This window comes from Vidua macroura, chromosome Z, assembly GCF_024509145.1.
Source record: "Vidua macroura isolate BioBank_ID:100142 chromosome Z, ASM2450914v1, whole genome shotgun sequence".
Lineage (NCBI taxonomy): Eukaryota > Metazoa > Chordata > Aves > Passeriformes > Viduidae > Vidua > Vidua macroura.
Window position 1 is genome coordinate 47,401,088 of NC_071611.1, and position 22,250 is coordinate 47,423,337.

Consider the following 22,250-nt stretch of genomic DNA (forward strand, 5'->3'; position numbering starts at 1 on the left):
GAATTCCGGGAACGCGATCATGGTGTTCATCACCCTCCGGACATGTTTTGTTCAACTTGCCACAGAGGAAGAACTCCACATGAATATGTGTAGTCCAAAAAGGAAGAAAAGAGACTCTGCCTCGGGCAAGAAAAACCGTATAAAAATCGCTCGGACAGGACAGTCGGCGTGAAGCATAGGAGACCCTCTGCTGTAGCGGTCAGACCTGTGTCTCACCCAGCGCAGATACGCGGGCTCGGCACTGACTTTTTTTGATTGGATAGTGGCTTTTCATTGTTATTCTCTAAGGTTATATTTGGATCATTTAATAAATTTTCTTTAATTAATAAATTGGAGCATTCATTTATAACAAGTATGACACATCCACGCAGCACATGGTGAGAGGGAGGCTTGCATGTGGAGCTGGTCATGTTTAGCAGCACTTCGACTGTGGCTGCTTTCTCCCCTGCAACAGGATTGTCCCTTTGGTAAGCCTTCTCCTTTGATGTTCACCTGCCTGATCCATTTTCTAAACGCTTTTAAAAAAGCCCACAAAAAACAAAACATGAACAGCCCATGAAAGCTCGTTCAGCTTTTTCTGGGGACAAGAGGGAAGAGAAGGTAGGCCAATGCATTTACTCCTATTTCTTCGCTGTGCTTTTCCTCACCCTGGCAGCCGCAAAACGGGCTAGTTACAGCCTTTTCAACCGTATGTATGCGCATATGATTAGTTGGGGTGAGGGCGGCAGTCCCCTTTTTCTTTTGCTAAAGACAGACGCAAGAGGAAAGCAGCACTCGCCTCCCCGACTGCTTTCAGTTTCCATTCTTCAGCTGGAATGAAGTTTCTTTTTCCCGTCGCTCCCTGCTTGGGGCCGGCTCCCACTCACTCCCTACCCCCTCTCTCCCTACCACGGCTGGGGCGGGCTCCGCACACACAGGCGGGGGCGGGATCGGGACTGCCGGCGGCGGTGCGCCCGCGGCCTCGCCATGACGGCGGAGGAGAAGCGGAACCTGCGGTGCTACAGGCGCTACATCGAGAGGAGCCTGAACCCCGTGTACATCCTCAGCAACATGACGGAATGGCTGTCCGACGGTGAGAGCCGGCAGCGGCGCTGCCCCCGCGCCCGCCGCCCCCGCCCCTGCCCCTGCCCCGTCCCGGTCCCCTCACTGCCTGTGCTGGCTTCTTGCTAGAGGTGAAGGAGAGAGTCCGGAAGGAGGAGGAGAAGGGGGTGACAGCGGCCGCCGCTCTTTTCCTGGATGCCGTGCTGCTGCTGGAGGCGGAGGGCTGGCTCCGGGGCTTCCTTGATGCCCTGGCTGCAGCAGGTGGGTGCCACCTCCGGGCGGGTTTTGTCCGCCGCTCCCCGATCTGGCGCAGCCGCACTGCCGCCCGCGTTCAGCGGGAGCCGCGCGGAGCCGCCCGGCGCTCCCGGGACCGGCAGGGGCGCTCCGTCGGCCGTGGGTTCAGCCGCCCATCCTGTCACACGAAGTCAGATGCCGTAGGAAAAGACAAGCTGACAGTCTGGAAATAAGCCTGTTGGGAGGTGAAGCAGCTGGAACAATTCTGAGGATGTAGAAAGCCTCATTGGCAGAAGACTTGCCTGTCTCAGAGCCTTTAGAGAAGAAATAAGACAGCCATTGTTCTCACCAAATACAATGAAAGAAGGCTAAATCCTCTGAAGCAGAAAGGCAAATAGGTTTCAGGAGGTGCGTGGGGCTGGACTGGTAGCGTGGGATAACTTCACTCAACGACAGAGTCTTAAATGACTTTTTAAATTTTTTTTTTAAATTACTCATTGGCACTAAAAGTCTTCTGTTTCAAGAAGTAAGTAACCATTAGTAGTCTGTAGGGATGATTGTTCCACAGTAGCTATAACTACTTCATGTGTAAATTCCTAATCCAATTTCCTGTATGAAATGGAAGAGAAGAGATTGTGAAGGTATAAAATTAGCAGCATCTGCCAGCTTTCCTCTATATGTATGTATTGTATCATAGATCCTTCTTGGTGATTTATTAGATATGTTGAACCCCACAATCTCATTCCATAAGCTACTTTTATTTTCATCCCCTCTCCATTAATTATGAATAATTATCTCAGTGAAAAAAATATTACAGTTTCTTATCACTTGGATGAGGCCCACTTATCCCTTAAAGCAAGTACTAAGTCCAGGGCAGTGTTTTACCAGTCTGTGATAATCCTGATTCCTGAATTGCAGAACAATCTACTTTGAGCCTGCTAGTAGTGTTCAGTTTGGTGTATCTTCAGCAAAAAATTGAGACAGTTAGCCAGCTGATTCAAAGTGCTATCCCAAGTAGTTGCTAATTGGGCCAGAGACTAGAATTTAGTATTACTCTTCTTTTTGGCGGATGCAGGGATAAGTAATACTTAGACTAAAGACATTATGGTGGTAAGTATCCACACCACTCTCCTGCTCTTCTAAAAGAAAATAAGAAGTTAGGCAAATTCCTTCTGTTTGCCCACAAGGTCCTCTGGGGACCCTGATCTGCTTTTTTTCCACTTCAGAAGCCTACTCAGCAAATCACACAAGTCCTTAAAGTATGCTTCCCTGACGCTGTCTGTTCCAGGACCATATTTTCAGCTGTTTGATGACTGTCTAGATTGCAGGTGTCTGTACTGCTTTCAGTCGGGGACTGTCCTGAATCCAGTACAGTAGGGATTTTTGAAGGAGGGTGGAGCCAAAGACAAGAGTAAAAGATAAAATGCAAGTAAATAAAAGACCACCAGAGCATCTTGTGATTCTGTGTAGTGTTCTTTGCTCTGGGAGTCCTGTGAAAGAGTATAATGGAATGCAAGAATTCCAAGGATTGTATGATTGAAAGACAGAAGTGGATATAGTTGCTTGGTGATGTGGTAATATGACCTGTGACATAGTGTGGCTCTTTCTTGTTTTTGCAGGTGCTACTGCTCTTTTAGCATAGGGTTTTCCATATTAGACATACAAGTGCTAAAAAGGAAACTAGTCACTTATTAGATAAAAACTGTGTGTGGGTCACCTAGATTTTTATCATTTACAGGACAAATAATTTTAATTTCTCCAGTGTGGCTGAGAAAATGTTTTTTCAGCTTGTTCCTACCTATTCTAGCTGGAGACTAAATTCACAGTAATGATTTGTCTCTTTTTTCTGAAAGGTTACACTGGACTGGCAGAAGCAATCGAAAACTGGGACTTCAGCAAATTGGAAAAACTGGAGCTGCACAGGCAGCTGTTGAAGCGGATAGAATCAACAATGCTAGAAATTGATCCTGTAGCAATCATGCCATACATAAACACATGCCTGATAGAGAGGGAGTGTGATGAGATCCTGCAGGTATGGTAAAATCCTGGTATTTGCCTAGTTTTGCGTCAGAGAAGTGCTGGCCCCCTCACTTGTGGGATGAATCACTGCCTGTGTAACAAGTGGCTGGGTGAGGAGGATGGCTGGCCACATGTCTGCCATAATTTTATAATTTTTTCCTTTCCTATTCTGCAATGGAAAGCCTCAGAGGTTTATGGCAGATAGAGTTTATTAGACTTTGCCAGACAGAAATTGACAGAATAGCTCGGTGATGTTTCACACCATTTACAAATATTCAAACAAATAGCCTACCTATTGTTATAGTCCAGCTAAGTTTAGTGTGTAACTACACTGGCAGAATTGAAGCCGTAGTGGGTAAATGGCTGAATTTTATTGTAAAGCTTTTATTCATTGAGAAGGAAATGCAGTTTTCAACTGAGCATCAAACATAATAAATTCACCTACTAAGTAAAGAGCAGTGGGTTTGATTGCTCAGAATCTACAGCAGTTTCTGTTTGTGGTGTGTGCAGATCAGTGAATACAGAAGCAAAGCAGCTGGGATAACTAAACTCATTGAATGCCTCTGCCGCTCGGATAAGGAAAACTGGCCCAAAAGTCTTCAGCTGGCATTGGATAGTGCAGGATATTACAATGCAAGTGAACTGTGGAATATAAGAGAAGGTAAAATGTGAATTGATTTTATGATGCTCTTTTCATGTTCTTGTACCAGACAGTAATTTTTTTTTCAGGAGAATCAGACTTAGTTAGAAGGATACCATCAGACTACTTTGTGATCTAAAAAGAAAAACCTTTTAAAATTTATTTTAAATGTCTTTAATATAAAATTAAATACAAATAATATCCTACAAACAGGCAGAAATTATTTTTTGACTATTTTTTGTCCCAAATGGTTAGGCATGGTACTTTTTTTTTGGTGAGGAGAATCAGGCAGCACAGGCTTTGAAAGCATAAAAATAGCCAAATAGTTATCTTCTTTCTTCTCTTCTTAATTCAACTTTTGCCATCTTTTTGGTTGCTTGAGTTGTGATAGATGCAATATTTTCTGATAAAATATGATTAGTAATGTGATAGTCTAGATAGTGATCCCCAGACTTTTATGATCCCCAGAGCAGATCACATACCTTTTTCTACGAGAAATCGATAAGCAGCCCTTCCCAAGTTATAATGTTCATATTTTGTAAAAGTGCAAAATTGTCTCTCCTAGATTTTGCCTTTGTCATCGAATTTACCTTTCCCTCCTTGAAAAATACTTGTATAAGTAACCTGCAGCATAGGAGAATTTAGAGAAGAATACATTATTTTGCTACTAAAAATGTGATTTTAAATAAACTGGACTGTATCTTCATATCTACATTTTTGTCTTCCTAGGTACTTGTTTGAATTGTTTTTTTAGTTAGCAACGGGATAAGCTATATTTAAGTGGCTTCTTCAACTATATTTCTTATTTTGAAATTTTTTTATTACTGCAATCAAAGGGTGTAATTTCTTTTCTGGAGAATTAATTAATATATATGCATAAATTTGCATACATAATTAATAAATTTATTAAAATACAGGTAAAATAATACATAGGAGTAATACCTATATGTATATAGATATTATTTTGTGTAGCTGGTGGCTATTTGTGTAGCTAGTGGATATACTATTTGTTGACAATTACATTTTTTAAGTTAAAGTTATCACTGTCTTTTGGGGCAGCTTCCTTGAACATCTAACTCAGCAAAGCCAAAGTCAGCTTACTGAAGAAACATTGTCCATATTGGAAACATTTTACTGCTGGCAGTTAAGAGTCGGTACCAGAAATTAATTGCAGATACTGTGTGCTTTCTGGAGCTGGATTGATGTGCAGATGTGTTCTTTCTCCCACTCCAAAAGCAGTGCTTTGTGATCATATGTTCTGTTTGCAAAGAGACTCTTCATGCAGGGCCCTGGGACAGTTCTTTGAGAAAGTATTAATTATAACACCAAAGCTAAACCCAAGATTCTCAGTGTTGTCCATCTTCCTTGAAAAGGAGCCTGTGTGCAGCATCATTTTATGTAGTCTTTTTCTTCCAGCAACCAACTCCCTCACCTTGTTGTCACAGCAAATACATTTTAAAATCTTAAGGATCAATAGCATGCCTTTTTTTCCATTTACACAGATAATGGCAAAGATATCGAAGGCGAAATGACAGATGCCTCTGAGAATTACTTTGAAACCATAATGGCATTTTCTGAAGAAGCAGAATGTGATAATCTGAGCAAAAGTCTCTCTTCAGTTTCAGGTAAGTCTTAAGAACTTAAATGTTTGTGGTTGCTATTTTCCATTTCCTTAGATTCCCAAAGGACACAGATGTAGTATGCCACAATGGGAGGTACCGAGGAATTAGTGCAAATCTCTGACTTGATTTATCTGTCTTCTGTTTTAATGTTTAAAGGATCTCATGCTGGGCATTGCACATATTATGGCTTGCCCCTCATTTTTCACATCTAGTGAAAAGTTGTTCTGTCAGCACATTATTAAAAAAGGTCCCCAAACACCAGCATGTTGTTTATGCATCTCTTCTCTGATATAATTAATTCACACATGACCTGATATTAACCAGTTTAGAGAACTGAATGTGACTGCAAAGGATCTGTGCAGTGACTGTCATGGCAAATTTTGCTCCACCAGTTATTTCTAGTTCCTGTTCCATAAGTCCAAACACTCTGACAAGACCACAGGTTAAGAGAGTAATAATTTCAAAAGTCTGTAGAGCAGAAGGCTAAAATAAATCCTGTGCATGTATTGGGGAAAAATAATCCCTTGTGTTTTCATTCTGAGTTGAAAAAAGACCAGTTGAAGCGAGCATTGTTAGCCAAGACCTTAAAATGAGTACATTTTATGAATCACAGTTGAGGGTTAACAAAACTGTGCCATTAAACTCACACAAAATTCTTGTTTGGTGCATCTATCCTGTTAAAAGGCTTGTCTGTCAGAGAATGTTCTGTGTGGACTGCAAGGACTCTTCTACCTTTATCATTTTAGATTACAACTATATGGGGCACAACATATTTTTTTCATTTTTATTGCACTACTCTTCACAAAAATATTGTTTTATCCCAGAAAGCATCTATGAGTCTTCATCTGTTTATGAATCAAAGAAGGCTCGGAGCTATCAGATTGAGCTTGCACAGCCTGCTATTGATGGGAAAAACACATTGATTTGTGCCCCCACAGGTAAGGAGACAGATATTTCTTAGAAAAAGTCGCTTGGCACATCAGTGCTTGTATTCAGCACATTCAGCATTCATTTCCGTGTTCTGACTTCTGCTTTCTCACTCCTCAGAGTGGATTTTTCAGTTTTAAGCCAGTCACTAATCTTGATATTTAAGAAATTTGTCTTGCAAGTTGAAGGAAAAATAGGATGAGTTAGCTTGAGGCTCCACTCTCTTCTCTACTGCAATGCCTACAACATCCAGACAGCCTAATTTTCCCCTGAGCCCTGGAGGCAAGTGGGATAATAGAGACAGGGACAGAGAAGAGCTCTGGCACAGTGAGCCTGAGGGCCAAAGGAAAACCAGAGGATAGGAGCAAGGCTGCACGGGGAAGGATGGAAGCTGAAAGGTCCTGGTGTCTGTACATAGTCTGATTTGATGTGAGAGCACCTGCTAAGAGTGAAAAACAGACTTTGTGATTTCAAAGAATTCAAATACAACTGCAAATGGATTTTAATTCCCAGTGACTGCTTAATGGCCTTTACAGACTGAGACTGTGAGAGAGAAAGGGATGATTCCCCACCTGAGTAAGCAACATGCTTGTGTTCAAATCTGTTCCAAATGTGTTCAAGTCTGTAAGTGTAACAGCCCCATTGTCAGCTCCCCTTTGTTACAAGGCATTCAGATGAGACAAGCTGCTGCTTACAAATGCACCTTTTCATGCTTGTCCTTTACCATTCATGTTTTTTGTTTGAAGGATCTGGAAAAACTTTTGTGGCAGTTCTGATTTGTGAACATCATTTGCAAAATATTCCCTCAGGACGAAAGGCAAAAGTTGTCTTCCTTGCAACCAAAATGCCAGTGTATGAGCAACAGAAAAATGTATTCAGGCAGCATTTTGAAAGAACTGGGTAAGTGTCATTCTCCCTGGTGGCATCCTCCACAGAAAATAAACTGCCTTATAGGTCAGCTGTGGCTAGGGCAAGATGTAACATGTTCACTGGTAAACAAGAGTGTTTGACAATAACATCAGGATGATGAGTAGCTGCAAGAATGGCATTGCCATGGCAGACTTTGTTTGGAGAATCTGAAATCTGGTTCTGGAGAGTTTAAGCATTCGTTGCACATCTGTGGAAATGGTGAAAGTATTTCTGTACTGAAAGAGTGAGGTGTGTTTTCTCTTGAGACTCCTTTCACGCCTGCTTCTAAAGCTGAGGTAGTTCCTGGCAGTAGCAGTGGGATTCCTCTTGCCATTCTCAGAGTCTCTTATAAATGGAAGAACCCAGACTTCTTTATTTTTTCAACCTCTAGTCAGAAAATGATAGTCCACGTTTCAGATGGGACTGCGAATTGCTTAGAGGTGCATTAACAACCTATATCTTTGGATTTTGAGGGAACTGGTTACTCACGTCCACATATGTATCCTTATAGCTATGGGAAAAGGAGGCTGCTTGGCAGAAACAGTCCCATGATGCCAGACATGCACACAAAAGGGATGTTACATGTGAATTGACAAATGCAGCTAAAATGTACAAGTTAATCACTCCTCAAATACAATATATTTTTGTTAATGGTAGTTGAAAATCCAGTTATTTATCTTCAGCTCTTTTTTTTGTTCTCAGCTTCTGTGGTCAAACTGCCACCTCCAACTCTTTGACATTTGAAACTTAGTAACTGCCTTTCAAGCTCGCTGAAAAACCCAGTTTTCTAGCTTTCCTTGACCTGCAAGGCATCCTTTTTCTTACCCTGTTTTTTGCATCTTCTTTCCAGATACTCTGTTCAAGGAATTTGTGGTGAAACAGTTGCAAATATCTCTGTAGAAAATATTATACAGGACAGTGACATCATTGTGCTAACGCCCCAGATTCTTGTGAATAGCATGGAAAAAGGGATCCTTAGCTCCCTTTCCATCTTCACTCTCATGATTTTTGATGAGTGCCACAACACTACAGGCAACCACCCTTATAATGTGTTGATGACCAGGTACCTGGATCAAAAATTTGACTCCTCTGCAAACCAGCTGCCTCAGGTAAGGCCCAGCCCATCAGTGGTGGAAACATTAGAGGAAAGTGTTTTGCAATGCAGTCAGCAAAGTCTTGCCTTTTGTGCTGATCCAGTCCAAACTCCCATTTAACAACAGCTGCAAATAGAAGTGGTAGCATCTGGAACATTTTTTTGTTCTTGGACACTTCCAGGTTTTTTTCCCATGTTACATCTTCCCTGCAGCTACCAAGGAAGACTGATCAAGCATAACAAAGACTGGAGTACTTGAGAGCAAATGGAAGAACTGAACTGGGAAGAAAGCATGTAATTTAGTAATCTTGTTAGCCCTCTGTTGTTGTTTTCTGCCCAATAAAATGGGGGCACTGCCTCTGCTGGCATGAGGTTCTCATCCAGCTGAGAAAATAATCTCTGAATGAATGCAAAGGATGGGTCTGGGTGTGGGTTTGCTCTTCCTCTGTATAATAAGCACTGACAGATACAGCTCGTTATGGATTTAAGTGGCTGGATAGTTTATTTTAAGTTTAAATAAGTTTGAGCACCATGGAGTAGGCATGAGTACATACAGGTTTTGGTTCTTAAGTTTTTGTGCCTGCTTCTTGTTTACTTCTGCCTGTTTTGTTTCCATGTTTTTGAAGATGGTGGCAATTTAGTGACAAGTGACAATGTCTCCTCGTTTTATTTTGTTTGTGACAAAGTAGTAACAACTGCTATTAATGTGTGTGCTTAGATTGTAGGTTTAACTGCTTCTGTTGGAGTTGGTAATGCCAAGAGCACTAAAGAAACTGTAGAGCACGTCTGTACCCTCTGCTCCTACCTTGACATACAGGCCATATCCACTGTCAGAGAGAACAAACAAGATCTGCAGAGGTTTGGAAACAGGCCAGAAACACGTAAGCACACTTTCTTTTTATTTTCCTGTGAGTAGCAAAGCACCATGATTATGGCAGCTACTAAATTCCCCTTTTTTTAGATTAAGATAAAAGCTTGAAACTAAGCTGGAGCTTTCCTTCCTGCTAGCTTGAAAGAAGTTTAGGCTTGCAATCTCTTGTCCTGCAGTAAGGCAGTGCCCACTTGGGCATATTTTCTCTTTGCTGTTGATGCACCATCGCTAGTTTTAATTCAGTTCTGCCAGTGAGGACTGGGGGCTGCTTATTTCTGTGCACCTGCAGTGCTCATTAACAGTAAAACTGATTGTGATTGCATAGAGCACGAAGTGTAGCATTCTTATAGACAAGAATTTGTTCTGTACTTCCTGAGGAAATGTTTTACTTATTCAGCACACTGACTTGTATTTCTCTTCTCTAGATATCAGATGGGTTAAAATGCGAGCTCAGAATCATTTTGCAGACATTATCTCAGGTCTGATGTCTGAGACAGAGGTGTTGATGAGGAAGATTTACTCAGTGGGTAAGATGCTGTAATATGCCTGTATTGGAGTTCAGTATTTGATTAAATCAATGTGAATCCTTATAGCTGCTGGAACAGACACTCTTTTTTCACTTCCTTTCTCCTTCATTTTTAGTTGCATTTATTTCCTGAGTAAGAGATTACAGATAAGAGAATCAAATATTTTCCTGTTATACCTGATTAGTTTGACAATCATAACCATTTTTACTTTAATTTCAGCCTGTCACATACAACTAAAAACAGTCTGCTATTGACACTGTCAAATGCTTCTGAGTTTAAAGAATCTGAAACAAAAGGGCTTGCATTCAAAATGGAGAGGGCTTGATTTCATTGATGAGAGATACCTGTATGTTCTTATTTAAACATTTCTCCAAATCCTTCACACCCAATCTGTCCTGTTAGGGAAATAAGAAACATCACAGTGGCATTACTCTGAATGTTGTAATTTTTCCCTTACAGCAAAACTTAATTTTCACACTTGCTGCTCTGACACTTCTTGTGTTTTCTCTGGTCTCCAAGCTGCACTCAGAGTTATTTCTAGGGTTGCCCTGGCCACCTTTTTTGGTCAGCATTTTTTCCTCTTTAGGTTTCTGGGTACTCCAATTTCCACTTTTTACCAGGTGTCCATTGTTTTCCTTTGAAAAGCCTTTGAGGTGATGTTTCAGAGTAGGATCTGTGCAACATAAACATCACTGGAAAAAGGATATGGCTGCCCAAGAAAGGAAACAATTATCAGTAGGGTTCCAGCTTTGGGAGCTGCTCTGGTGGGAATGTTTGCAGAGAGGAGATGCATGATTGTGAAAAGAAAATTGGTCTCATGATCATAAGATTAATTCTATTACCCTTCAGAAATAAATTTATCTTTTCTGCTTTTGCAGAGTTCCTAAGTGATGTCCAGTAAGCGGCCTTAATAAAAAACTGGAGAGCAGAAGGGGTACAAAGCAGAGACCCATGAATGGATATATTCAGGATAAGCCTTGGTCTCTCCAGCTCTGGATTAAAGGACGTTGTCTGTGTTTAGACTGGTTTTTGCACACTGACTGCAGTGCCTTGAACCTGTTTACCTCAGTTCTAGATTTACCCCCTGCTGTCCACTTCCCAGATATTTGAGAGTGAACTATATTCTGGGGCAGGAAGGGAGAATTAAAACCCCCATGCAACCAAAAAAAAAAAAAAAAAAACCAAAAAAACCCCAAAAAAAAAAAAAACCCAAAAAAAACCCCCACACCTGAACAAAACAACCCAAAACCCAAGAAGCCTGATCAAAGAACAGAGATTTTCAAAATACATGTTACATTAAGCAAACACTTCTGAAACTTATTTTGCATCACAGTTCCTCTTGCATGAATGGCAGTGGCTTCCCTTATGTGCACCCTGTGGTTACTGTAGCCCCTGAAGCACTCAGGCAGAGTATGTATGCAGGAAAGAGGTACTGCCTAGTTCTGCCTCAAGGACAGCCCCTTGGACAATATGCTTCTAGACTATTTCATGAATGAATATAAACTATTGAGTATCTGGTAATTCAAGAAGCAATGTACATGCAGTTTTTTGAATACCATAGGCTTCTTACAGGATAAGTGGGCTCTAATTTTATTACTAAGTCCCTGCAGATGTGTGTGTGATAAACACAGATCAACACAGATCCTCAGTTGAATTGTACTAGGTTAATTTTAGACTAACATCTGGGTATACATTTTTTCATGTACGTATACATTTCCCTGGGAAACACAGGGAGTGAAGAAGACAGAGTAAGAGTCTTCACAGATGGTTCCCAGAGGCTGGACAAGAAGCAGTGGGCACAAACAGAAATATTTAAACAATAGGAAGAACTTTTTTGCTATAAGGTGGTCAAACACTGGAACAGGTTGTCCAATGAAGTTGTAGACTCTCTGGCCTTGAAAGTACTCAAAGCCCATTTGAACTAAGTGACCTGCTTTAGGTGAGCTGCTTTGAGCAGAAGGTTGAACTAAAGACCTCCACAGGTGCCTTCCAGCCTCAGTGGTTCTGTGATTGTATCATAAAACTGTTCTTTTGCTAAGGCTTTTTAGAGTCAATATTAGTGGGAAATGTGTTATCCTCTAGCTAATGCTTTTTATTTTTAGAGGAACATTTTTTTTTTTCTCTCCTATAATAGATATCATCTCCCAAATCAACAAGAATTACTTTGGAACACAGAGATATGAACATTGGATAGTTTCCACTCAGAAGAAATGCAGACTATTGCAACTGGAAGATAAGGAGAAGGAGAGCAGTATTTGTAGAGACCTTTTCATTTGTACTGAACACTTGCGGGTAAGTGTGTATCCTCTTTCCTTCCATACAAAGGTAGAGTCATCCTGTTCCTTCTGATATAGGTATGTTCACCTAGAAGCAGATTTTGAACCGATTGTCCTATTTAGAATCATAGAATAAATGCAGACTTGGAAGGGACTCCCAAGGATCACTGAGTCCAGCTCCTGTCCCTGCAGAGGACATCCTCACCATGAGCCCAAGAGCATTGTCCAAGCACTTCTTGAGCTCTGTTAGGCTAGGGCTGTGACCACTTCCCTGGGGAACCTGATCCAGTGCCCAACCACCCTTTGGGTGAAATCCTGATATCCAGCCTAAACCTCCCCTGACTCAGCTTCAGGCTGTTTCCACAAGTCCTGTCACTGGTCACAACAGTGAAGAGATCTGTACTTGCCTCTCCACTAAGTGAGGATGTTGAAGACTGCAGCAAGTTGACACAGGCTAAAGCATAAGGCATGTAAGAGTTGTCTCTGTGATACTCACCAGGGACAGATTAGGAGGAGACTTTGCAGTGCTTGTGTTGTCATGGAAATGGAAGAACACCACAACTTTGCAACACTTAATCTAACTAAATAAAATTTGTGTTCATCCCACGCTGTGGAAAATGAGGCCTAAATGCTTGTGTCTCTTTCCAAGCAGAAATTCAACGATGCTCTCATTATCAGTGAAGATGCCCGCATCGAAGATGCTTTAGCCTATCTAAATGAATTTTTCACAAATGTAAAAAACGGACCATATACAGAGTTAGAGAAGCAGCTGATGGAGAAATTTCAAGGTATTTGCCATAGTACCTGTGACAACTGCAGGGGAGACAAAAGCTTATGGTAGGATGGTCCAGGTGTTTTCTTCAGAGTAAGTGCAGTTGTTTTTCCAGAAACTGCACTTTCCAGAAGATGTGGTGACTGCATGGGTGCAAGTGCAGTGTTAGGGCAGGTGGGGGCACTAAATTTCTGGGACTGTAAACTTCTAGTGCAGAAGCTGATAAAATAGTAATGATTGTAGCTGGATGATATAGTAAGTTCTTACATGCCTGGCTTGGAAATAAGGCAACAGTGCCCTTGTGGCTGTGCCCCACAAGTACGGGGATGGTCTACCATCATGGGTGCTGATAGCATTAGATAAGCCAACATACACTCGATGCTCAGTGCACTGCCTAACCTCCTGGCCAGTCCCAGTCTTCTGGGGAGAAGCAGGTGGCTCCTGTACCTTTCTCATTGAAAGTCACTGTTCTGTGACCTGATTTAGTTAGCAGTGGGCTATATTTCAGCCTGTGCTCTGGTGTGTTGCAGTGCTGACTGCAATTTTAAATCACTGGTCTGTCTGCCCTTGCATGTCAGTTGTTTTCTTGGAAGAAATGGCACAAGAGCTGAGTTTGTTTTGTTGCTTTCTTTTGACACACAGTATATCACAGAATTTCTCATGTCACTTTGCTACAAAATGTGAGATATTCATAATTTGTTTTTTTCTGGGGATTTTGTTGTGTTTAAGCAGATTTCCCTGCTTGCATCTGAAAGAATGGAATAGAAAATAAAAAAAGAAGATAATGTGTGTACTGTTTGAAAGTAGGTTTGTGTGGGAATTCTGCTTTCTGCCTTAAAAAAGGTAAAATTTTCAAGAAACCTTTTTTATGTCTTTCAGAGAAAGAACTAGAGCTGACTGCCCTTTCAAAAGATGAGTCAAATGAGAATCCAAAGTTGGAAGAGCTTGCTTGCATCCTGGACGAAGCATACCACTATAACCCACAGACTCGCACTATTCTCTTTGCCAAGACAAGAGCCTTAGTAGCTGTATGACATTTTTTTTAAAACTCCTAAAATGGGAAGTGGGAAAATAAAATTACTCATCATATTACCGTTCCCATTTTGATCTGAAATAGAAAAACGTGCATGTATTCGATCATTCTAATTTATTTTACTGTGTCTACCTAATCCCTGATGCTCTGAGGCAGGATGAGTGAGGTTTTTTTCTTTTTCTGAAAACTACAGTACAGCTATGGTGTCCTTCATGATGTCTTACTACATGCTGTAGTTGATTATTAAGCCATTAGATTTTTATTTTAGGCCTAAAGTCAGTTACAACAAGATGTGTTTTAAGGGTTTTGGCTTTAAGGTGTTATGAATCAGCAGCTCTACTCCATTACTGACTGCACATCAGGAGGTATTTATACATTTCTCAGAGGATTCCTATAGACCTAAAGAAGGTCTGTGCCCTAGCACCGGCTTTTGATCAAGAAAAAGGAAAAAGTTTGTGCAGCAGATGTACCCTGGACTCTTCTTATCACTGGTCTATTTCATACTTGCCTATGATCAAAAATTTAGGCTGGATGATGCTTTTTTTCCTTTACAGTACCTTGCTCCCAGAAAAAGTTTATGGTTGATGTTAATGGACTACTAATCATTAGCATGAGTAGATTAAAACATTTACTGCAAATATCAGCTGTCTCTGTCTACTGTAAACAGATTTATCAGCTGAATGACCCAGCCCCCCTTTTTATACTTTTCATTCAGACATGCTGGATGAATTGCAGACCAGAAAAAACTTAAAAGCAGACTAAAGTCCAAACTAACAACAACAAGTATCTGTTGGCAGCTTTGCATGTTAGATTTAAAAGCCTACAGTAGCTTGGCTGAATTTTATTCTTCTGTAAGAGCAGTTTGAATGTACTACTGTCACTGTGTAGTGGAAACCCAGTTTGTAAATAGTAACTACTTTCCTTTGATGCCAGAGGTGTAGCATTCAGTGGCCTGTTAGTTTATAAGAGAAAAATGCAAAATATTTAGCAGTGAAAAGCTACTTGCCCTCTAGCCAGCCTTTAAGTTGCTACCTATCACAAACTAGCATTGCATCTGCACAGGGAATCTTAACTCTGTGATTTGCTCTCCAGGCTTTGAAGAAGTGGATAGAAGCAAATCCTCTTCTTAGCCACATAAAGCCAGATGTGTTGATGGGTAAGGGAAGAAGAGATCAGAAAACAGGTATGCAGATTTGCACTGAGATATGCTAAACCAGTAGTGGCTATGCTATGCTGCTAAAACTGTTCCGCTTTTCCTGTGTTCATCTTCTGTGCCCTTAAACAGAGGAAGGTCAGATTTGCACTTGCATTCTTCCATATTGGGAAGACCTTGAATGAATCCTAAGGGGATGCTTGCATTTTCTGTCCAGAGCCTTTAGTTAAAACAGCAGTAACATTGTCAACAATACTTCTTTGCAGGATTTTTCTGCTGGTTCAAAAGCAGTTTAGAAACTTCACTATCATAGTTTCTTGTGATTAATTCTTGTATTATCTCTGTTACTTTGTGATCCCTCTCTTACTTTGTGTTTGATGGCAGAAAGACATTTTAAGACAGAATGGAAGCTACAGCTGAAATTAATTACCTATGGCTTAAGTTCAGAGTTAGGTTGGGTTTTAACTAAGATGCATGGGGTGTCTCCAGTAAAGATCATGTGGGTGTTGTGTCTAAAATGGTGTTTCTCAAGTTGATAATATCTGTGACACATCAACACGAATCCCTGGTCAGTGGGTATAATATACACCCAGCTGCATATCAAACTTGAAGTAGTTCCAGATCAAAAGGATGTACTAATTTCTAATCACTGAAGTAAAAGCAAATGTGGATATCTTGCTCAAGGAGCTCTTCAGTTTTCTTTTCCTGACACAGTTTCTTGGTACTGTAGGTATGACCCTGCCAATGCAGAAGGGTGTCCTGGATGCATTCAGAAATGACAAAGACATCAGACTGCTAATTGCTACATCTGTTGCTGATGAAGGCATTGATATTACTGAGTGCAACCTTGTGGTGCTCTATGAATACTTTGGTAATGTCACCAAAATGATCCAAGTCAGAGGTATGGAATTTCAGAACTATTACTGTAGAAACCTGTTTTGGCCTAGAAATGGACATGAAATACTACTAAATGGCACATTGGAAATACTGTGTTAATATGTGCATGCCTTGCTGTTGTTTCTCTGTGCCTTAGAGCAAAGTCATGTGAATGATGAGACATGATAAATTTGTTCACAGAGCCAAGTCCTTGATGTTGTCTGACTCACAACAGGCAAATTAGCTATGCTGCACAAGGTTATTGAACTGTTGAGGACTGATACATCAAGTTGGCAATTACATATAAGCAGAACTATGGCTAGAAGAACTATTGTCAGAAATATTACAAATCATTCTGTGACAATTTACAAAGGACTGCTGCAATGGAATTTCTTGTATTGCCTTGGCTTCCAAAGGCCTTCTCCAGCCTGGTGGTTTATTACCAACCCAGCTACTCCCAGATACATGAGGCCTTCACATGTGCAGATCTCTAATATTAAGGACCAAAAGAAAGACACCCTGTTGACACCCTATTTCTGTCTTCCCTGCTTGTCCAGAGAAGTCTGTCATGACTTTGGCCTTAAATTTGGTGATCTTACAGTATGGCCAATAGAGGGGAATCAACAGCCAAACTAAATACTGATTTCTGCTTCACATTCCTAAACAGCATAAAACTGCCTGCATCTAATGGTGCATCTGCAATATTTTTTCATATTTCCCAAGCAGTTAACATCATCATTTAATGTGAAGTGATTTTCATTGTACTTACTCTGTACTCTACTTTCAGGGTTTGTATGTTGTGACCTTCTTATCTGTGTTTTGTAATAAAATAACTGGCCCAGAATTGACTTTTATGGATGAAAAGATTGTGTTTATTATTAAAAAGCTATTAAAAGTGCAAAGAAAAAAAGGTTATGTCAGTTTCAAACCACATACAATCATGATTTTTGTGGAGTAAAAGCTTAAAAGAAAGTGTGAACACTTTTTATAACTAAAATACTGCTAAACTGGTATGATATCCCTGCAGTTCTGGGTTTGCCTGTGTCACAGCTTTAATAAACAGGCAGGCAGTAGGCATAGTCAGGTAGATGAGAAGGTGCTTGCTGTTGTTGTCTGTGCTCTTGTCAGCACAATATTTCCAGTTCCTTAGGTTTTTGTGATATATGGGGTTTTGGGGTATTTTTAGACACCAATTAGCAGGGCTGAAAATTAATGAGAAAGACTAAGATGAACTTTTCTCCTTTACTTTTTTTTTTTTTTACACAAGAAGAAGACAGCAAGATGCTACACAAAAAATGTATTTTAAAGCATGCCTGAACTCAGCACAGGGAGGCCACCGAAGCAGGCAATACAGTACTGGCTAGGGTATATCCATGAGGATACCAGGAAGGGGGCATTTTGTTCTGGTTTGTTATTGAAGAATGCTCTTCAGAAGCAGCATTATCTGAATCTGAACATTGCAAACAAAAGCAGACATACAGGAGGCCCTCAATAGTCTTATGGCAGACCTGTCACTTCTGCATATGTTGTTAAGAGTAACTAAAGAGCATAAATGTGTTGCTGTATAGGTCGTGGAAGGGCAAGAGACAGCAAGTGCATCCTTGTGACAAGCAAAACAGAAGTGGTTGAGAATGAAAAACTAAACAGTTACAAGGAAGAAATGATGAATGCAGCTATTGAAAAGCTACAGAACTGGGATGAAACAACATTTGCAAGAAAGGTTTGTGATTTGTGCAGTTTTCATACCCAAATTTTAAAGCATAATCTGTATCTACCTTCACCTACTAAGGCTCTATGTAGGGCCAAGTGATAACCCGAGGGAAATGTTCATTGTAGTTGATTTCTGACAAAGGCTAGGTCAGCAGAGAAGGGATAATGTGTACTGACAGTTTGTGAATGTCAACTGTACAGTAACTGCAAAAAACTTAAGAGCATGAGGTAAAATTTATGACCTGTTGCTTATGAAAAGAGAAGGACTCATGGGTGATGTAAGAGTTGGAGGCCATCTTGGGCACAGTGTACAAAGATATTGTGATGTTTTGCAGCTGAAAATCAGGAGGGTTAAAGCCCAGCTGGATATTCATATGGACCACCACTAAGGGCTAAGGAGAAATCCCCATTCTTTATTGGTTATGGGGGGAAACATAGGGACAAAAATGAAGAGACTGAGGTGCTTAATGCCTTGTTTGCCTCTGTAAGACTGGTTGTTCTCAGGATATTCAGCTCCCTGGACATAGGGGAGCAGGATGAAGGCCCTATAATCCAAAAGGAACTGGTTAGTGACCTGCTACACCATTGCGACACAAGTTTATGGGGGCAGATGGGATCCACCCAAGGATAATGAGAGACCTGGTGGAAGAGCTCATCAATCCACTTTCCAGCACTTTCCAGTCCTGGATAATCAAGGAGATCCCAGGTGACTGGAGGTTGGTCGGTGTGACCACCCATCTACAAGAAGGACCAGGAGGATGTGGGGAACTACAGCCCCATCAGCCTGACCTCAGTGCCAGGGAACATTATGGAGCAGATCACCTTGAGTGCTATTACCCATCACGTACAGGACAACCAGGGATCAGGCCCACGTGGGATGGTTTTATGAAAGGCATGTCCTGCCTGAGCTTGATTTTCTTCTGTGACAGTGTGCCACTTAGTGGATGTGTGGGGAAGGCTGTGGTTGGTGTCTGTCCTTCAGTAAGGACCTTGATACCATTTCCCACAGCATTCTCCTAGAGAAACTGGCTGTTTATGGCTTGAATGGGTGCACTCATTGCTGGGTAAAAAAATGGCTGGGCCCAGAGAGTGGGAGTGACTGGAGCTAAATATAGCTGGTGGCTGGTGTCAGTGGTGTTCCCCAGGGCTCAGGGCTCAGGGAAGCCTGGAATAAGCCAGTGGCAGGCACTACTAACAAAAAAGCTTTGTACACAGTTCTCCCATACTGTTTGAATTCACAGATCATCCAGTCTTTCCAGACAAGCTTTCAGAGATTGAGCTGTGCAACAAAGGGTGCCCAAGGCCCCTCGGCCTTTGTGACGTTTCTTCTCCTACATCCAAGGCTTGGTGCAGTTTCTCCTGCTTCTTCTCAGAGGATTCAATTTCTGCATTTGGTTCTCAGCTACAGGCTGTGCCTTGTTGCTTCTTTCTCAACCTGCAGTTTCTGTGGTCTTTGTAGCTTTCTTTCAAAACCATGAGATTCCCAGAGCAGCAGCGTTAATTGTGCTATAGGATTTCACATGATTTAAGGGTTCACATGGACATACCAGCCTTAAGACCAGAGAGGCTGTTGAGGGCTAGAAGGGAGGCAGGAGCAAAAGGCATAAATGCTGTCCATCACATAGTCACATTCTAGCCCTGCATTATAAATTGACAAATGTACCCTGTTCTTTCTTGGTATGAGTTGCCAGAAGGTGTGTTTTGTTTTGTGTGCTTTAAGTAATAGGTTCCTAGATGTTACATCACATTTAAGCTCACATTTAAGCTGACATTGGGACTTCATTTCATAATGATCTTGATTTTTATTTATTTATTACAGATACGTGGCCTGCAAATGAAGGAAAAGATGCTACGAGATTCCAGGAAGAATGAAATAAAACATGAAATAGTGGAAGGGAAAAAAAATCTTTTGTGTGGAAAATGCAAAGCATATGTCTGCAGTACTGATGACATCAGAATTATAAAGGTATGTTTCTGTATGGGAAGCTATATCCATGACCACCAGGGAAGTCAGCATTATTGAACTAACTGCATTGTTTATCAGTGTGGATGTGGACTATTTTATGCAAACTGGAGGAGAACAGAAATTCTGAGTAAATCAGTAAACCACAGGAACAGTTGTGACTACTTCTGTAGTATGACATGATGATATGACACTATGAGTTGAGTTGACATTGTCCAAGGTGTGAAAATATGGGATACGGTAGGAATCACTTCAGTTTTCCTGAAGCCCTTCTGACAAATTTTGTTGAAAACCCCCTGATCTTCAACTACATAACCTTCTAGAGTTACTGCTGGATATTTACTTTCCTGATCAGCATCAGATGGAAGTCTCTCTGCTGTTACTTCTCCTACAATTTCTGTTGACTGAAAATTATCTACAAGAAGTACTGGGATCAGCTTACAAACTCCTTGTCTTATAGGTCAGTTTGAGTTTTGAAAAGCAGGGCAAACCATGGTTCCACAAGAAGAGCCCTACAGCTCTTCAGTATTATTTTGTTTTCTATTCTGTAGGTGTAGTTCACATTGCTTCTATGTATAGCCTAGGGACATGATGATTGTACTCTTTCTGAACATGAATATTTTCTTTATAGATAAAAGAAAGCAATACTCTTTACACAGGGAAAGTGGTGATCATGGAAGAGAGGCTCTTCTAAGCACTTTGAGCCTTTATAGTTCTGCTTTTTGTTCTTTTGAAGCTGCTTCTATTTGTGATGCTCTGAAAAATGCAGTTGCAATGTGATGAGGGGCCTCAGGCCACAGCTGAGCATTACTGTGTCTGCCTTCAGGCCCTTCCCAAATTTTTATTTGTTTTTACCAGCTGTTTTTGGAATGTAGATGGTGCTTACTACTCCTCTGCAAGGAGTTGGGAACAGCTCAACTTTGTGAAAACTTGGGTTACATTTCTTTGACAAAAAACAAGGGCTATCTAAAGCACCTCTGACTTTTACACTCTTTTGTGCTCCTGGCTTATCACCTATACCTGTGCAAATAGAGCCAAGAGTTCAGAAAACTCTTCAGTAAGTGGTTTTGCTTAGTACTCTGCAAATAACTTCCTCAGTTTTTAAAATAATCCCTACAAACTGCATTTCCAGGAGGATCTATCATTTTCAGACTCAAGCTCAGATTGTAAATATGCTTTCAAATAAGGTTGTTAATTTCTTTAATCTTTTATTATATATGTTATAAACAATAACTATAGCTCCTTCATCTTATTAGGGTTATTTTTTCTACCACTCCAAAGTAATTGCATGACCCCTCATGGGAAACAGGAGTCTCTCAAACTTGTCCATTGTCTGAATTACTCTCTTAGTTTCATGGACATGGCTCAAATACAGCAAACACAGTTTTTAAAAAGCTTACTAAGTTCAAATATATGTAAGCTGTTGACTGATACGTTTTGATAAGCCCAGGCCTGGGTCCTTCTAGTACCTGGTATTCCATTAATAGGGAAAAAAAAAAGAGCAATGAGCCGAAGAGGCTGGAAGGTGAGCCTCCTGGATGACAGCAAATGCCTTAACAGGGAGAACATGTATTTGAGAAGGGAAGGGGAATGACAAGGAAAAATGAGGAATGTTGTTTCTAATATTAAGTGTTTCTGGCATGTGTTGTTTCAGGGATCTCATCACATTGTCTTAGGTGACGTATTCCAGGAGCGTTATACAACAAAGCCCCATAGGAAACCAGTTCAGTTTGATGATTTTGTGAAAAAAAGCAAGATGCATTGCCGAAATACTGAGTGCCTGCATGACTGGGGGATCATAGTGAAGTACAAGATATTCGATAAACTACCCGTGATCAAAATCAGAAGCTTTGTACTAGAGGATGTTGAAACTGGGACACAAATGGATTTTCAGAAATGGAAAAGTATTAATTTGTCTTTGAAGGATTTTGATGAAGAAACATCCAGCTGAACTCAACATTTTAATGGATATATTGTTCTAGTGCGCTATGCTGAAATAGCAGCAATGATCAATGATCAATTTTCTATAAAAACCTTTGTTCTTTATGCTAGGCCCTTCACCTGCATCTGGCTAGATTATAAAAGGCTGGTAAAGCTACTAAAACCAATATTTGCTATATAATGAAATACTTCACCAGAAGTTTCACTAGAAGGACAAATATATGCCTAGGTGTCTAGATCCAAATCATTATGGCTATGAGGAACCTGGTCTGAAAAAAAAAGAAGATCAAGTTGAATGATTAGTTAGTTGACTTTGAATTGGGATGCAAAGAATTGAGGTGCAAATCAGCATCTTCTTTGGTACCACTAACATGTTGCTGGATTGCATATCCTTGCAAACAACATGGCTTACTAACACTTCAGGCAGTACTCTAGCTACTTTTGAAACTTTTTTAAGTGTTACTTTTAATGTTCTAGACATTGATATATAAAATTGAAAGAAGAATGTCCAGTAACTTTTCTGTAAGGAAGATACTACATCTCTTAAATCTATCTTTAATAGGAAATGCTTCTGCAACAGTAAGAAATGCAGTAGGGCAAAGCCCTCTTAGGGATTCATCCTTGTAATTAAAATGGTAGCACT

General features: G+C 40.7%; 1 protein-coding gene across 3 annotated transcripts; it reads left to right on the forward strand.

Moving 5' to 3' along the window:
* The first annotated feature begins 966 nt into the window (after positions 1-966).
* On the forward strand, positions 967-21,643 carry RIGI (RNA sensor RIG-I). Of its 3 annotated transcripts, none has more exons than XM_054002701.1 (18): positions 967-1,072; positions 1,171-1,302; positions 3,129-3,307; positions 3,805-3,955; positions 5,437-5,559; positions 6,381-6,494; positions 7,230-7,383; positions 8,243-8,501; positions 9,204-9,393; positions 9,782-9,883; positions 12,018-12,175; positions 12,812-12,947; positions 13,811-13,959; positions 15,057-15,147; positions 15,848-16,018; positions 17,562-17,713; positions 19,523-19,669; positions 21,321-21,643. In XM_054002701.1, the coding sequence occupies exons 1-18, from the start codon at positions 967-969 to the stop codon at positions 21,615-21,617; spliced, it is 2,811 nt and encodes a 936-aa protein (XP_053858676.1). In that variant the 3' UTR covers positions 21,618-21,643. The 3 variants fall into 3 exon arrangements, with proteins under 3 accessions (XP_053858676.1, XP_053858677.1, XP_053858678.1); XM_054002702.1 differs by having other exon boundaries at positions 9,204-9,366; XM_054002703.1 differs by lacking the exon at positions 6,381-6,494.
* The last annotated feature ends 607 nt before the right edge of the window (positions 21,644-22,250 follow it).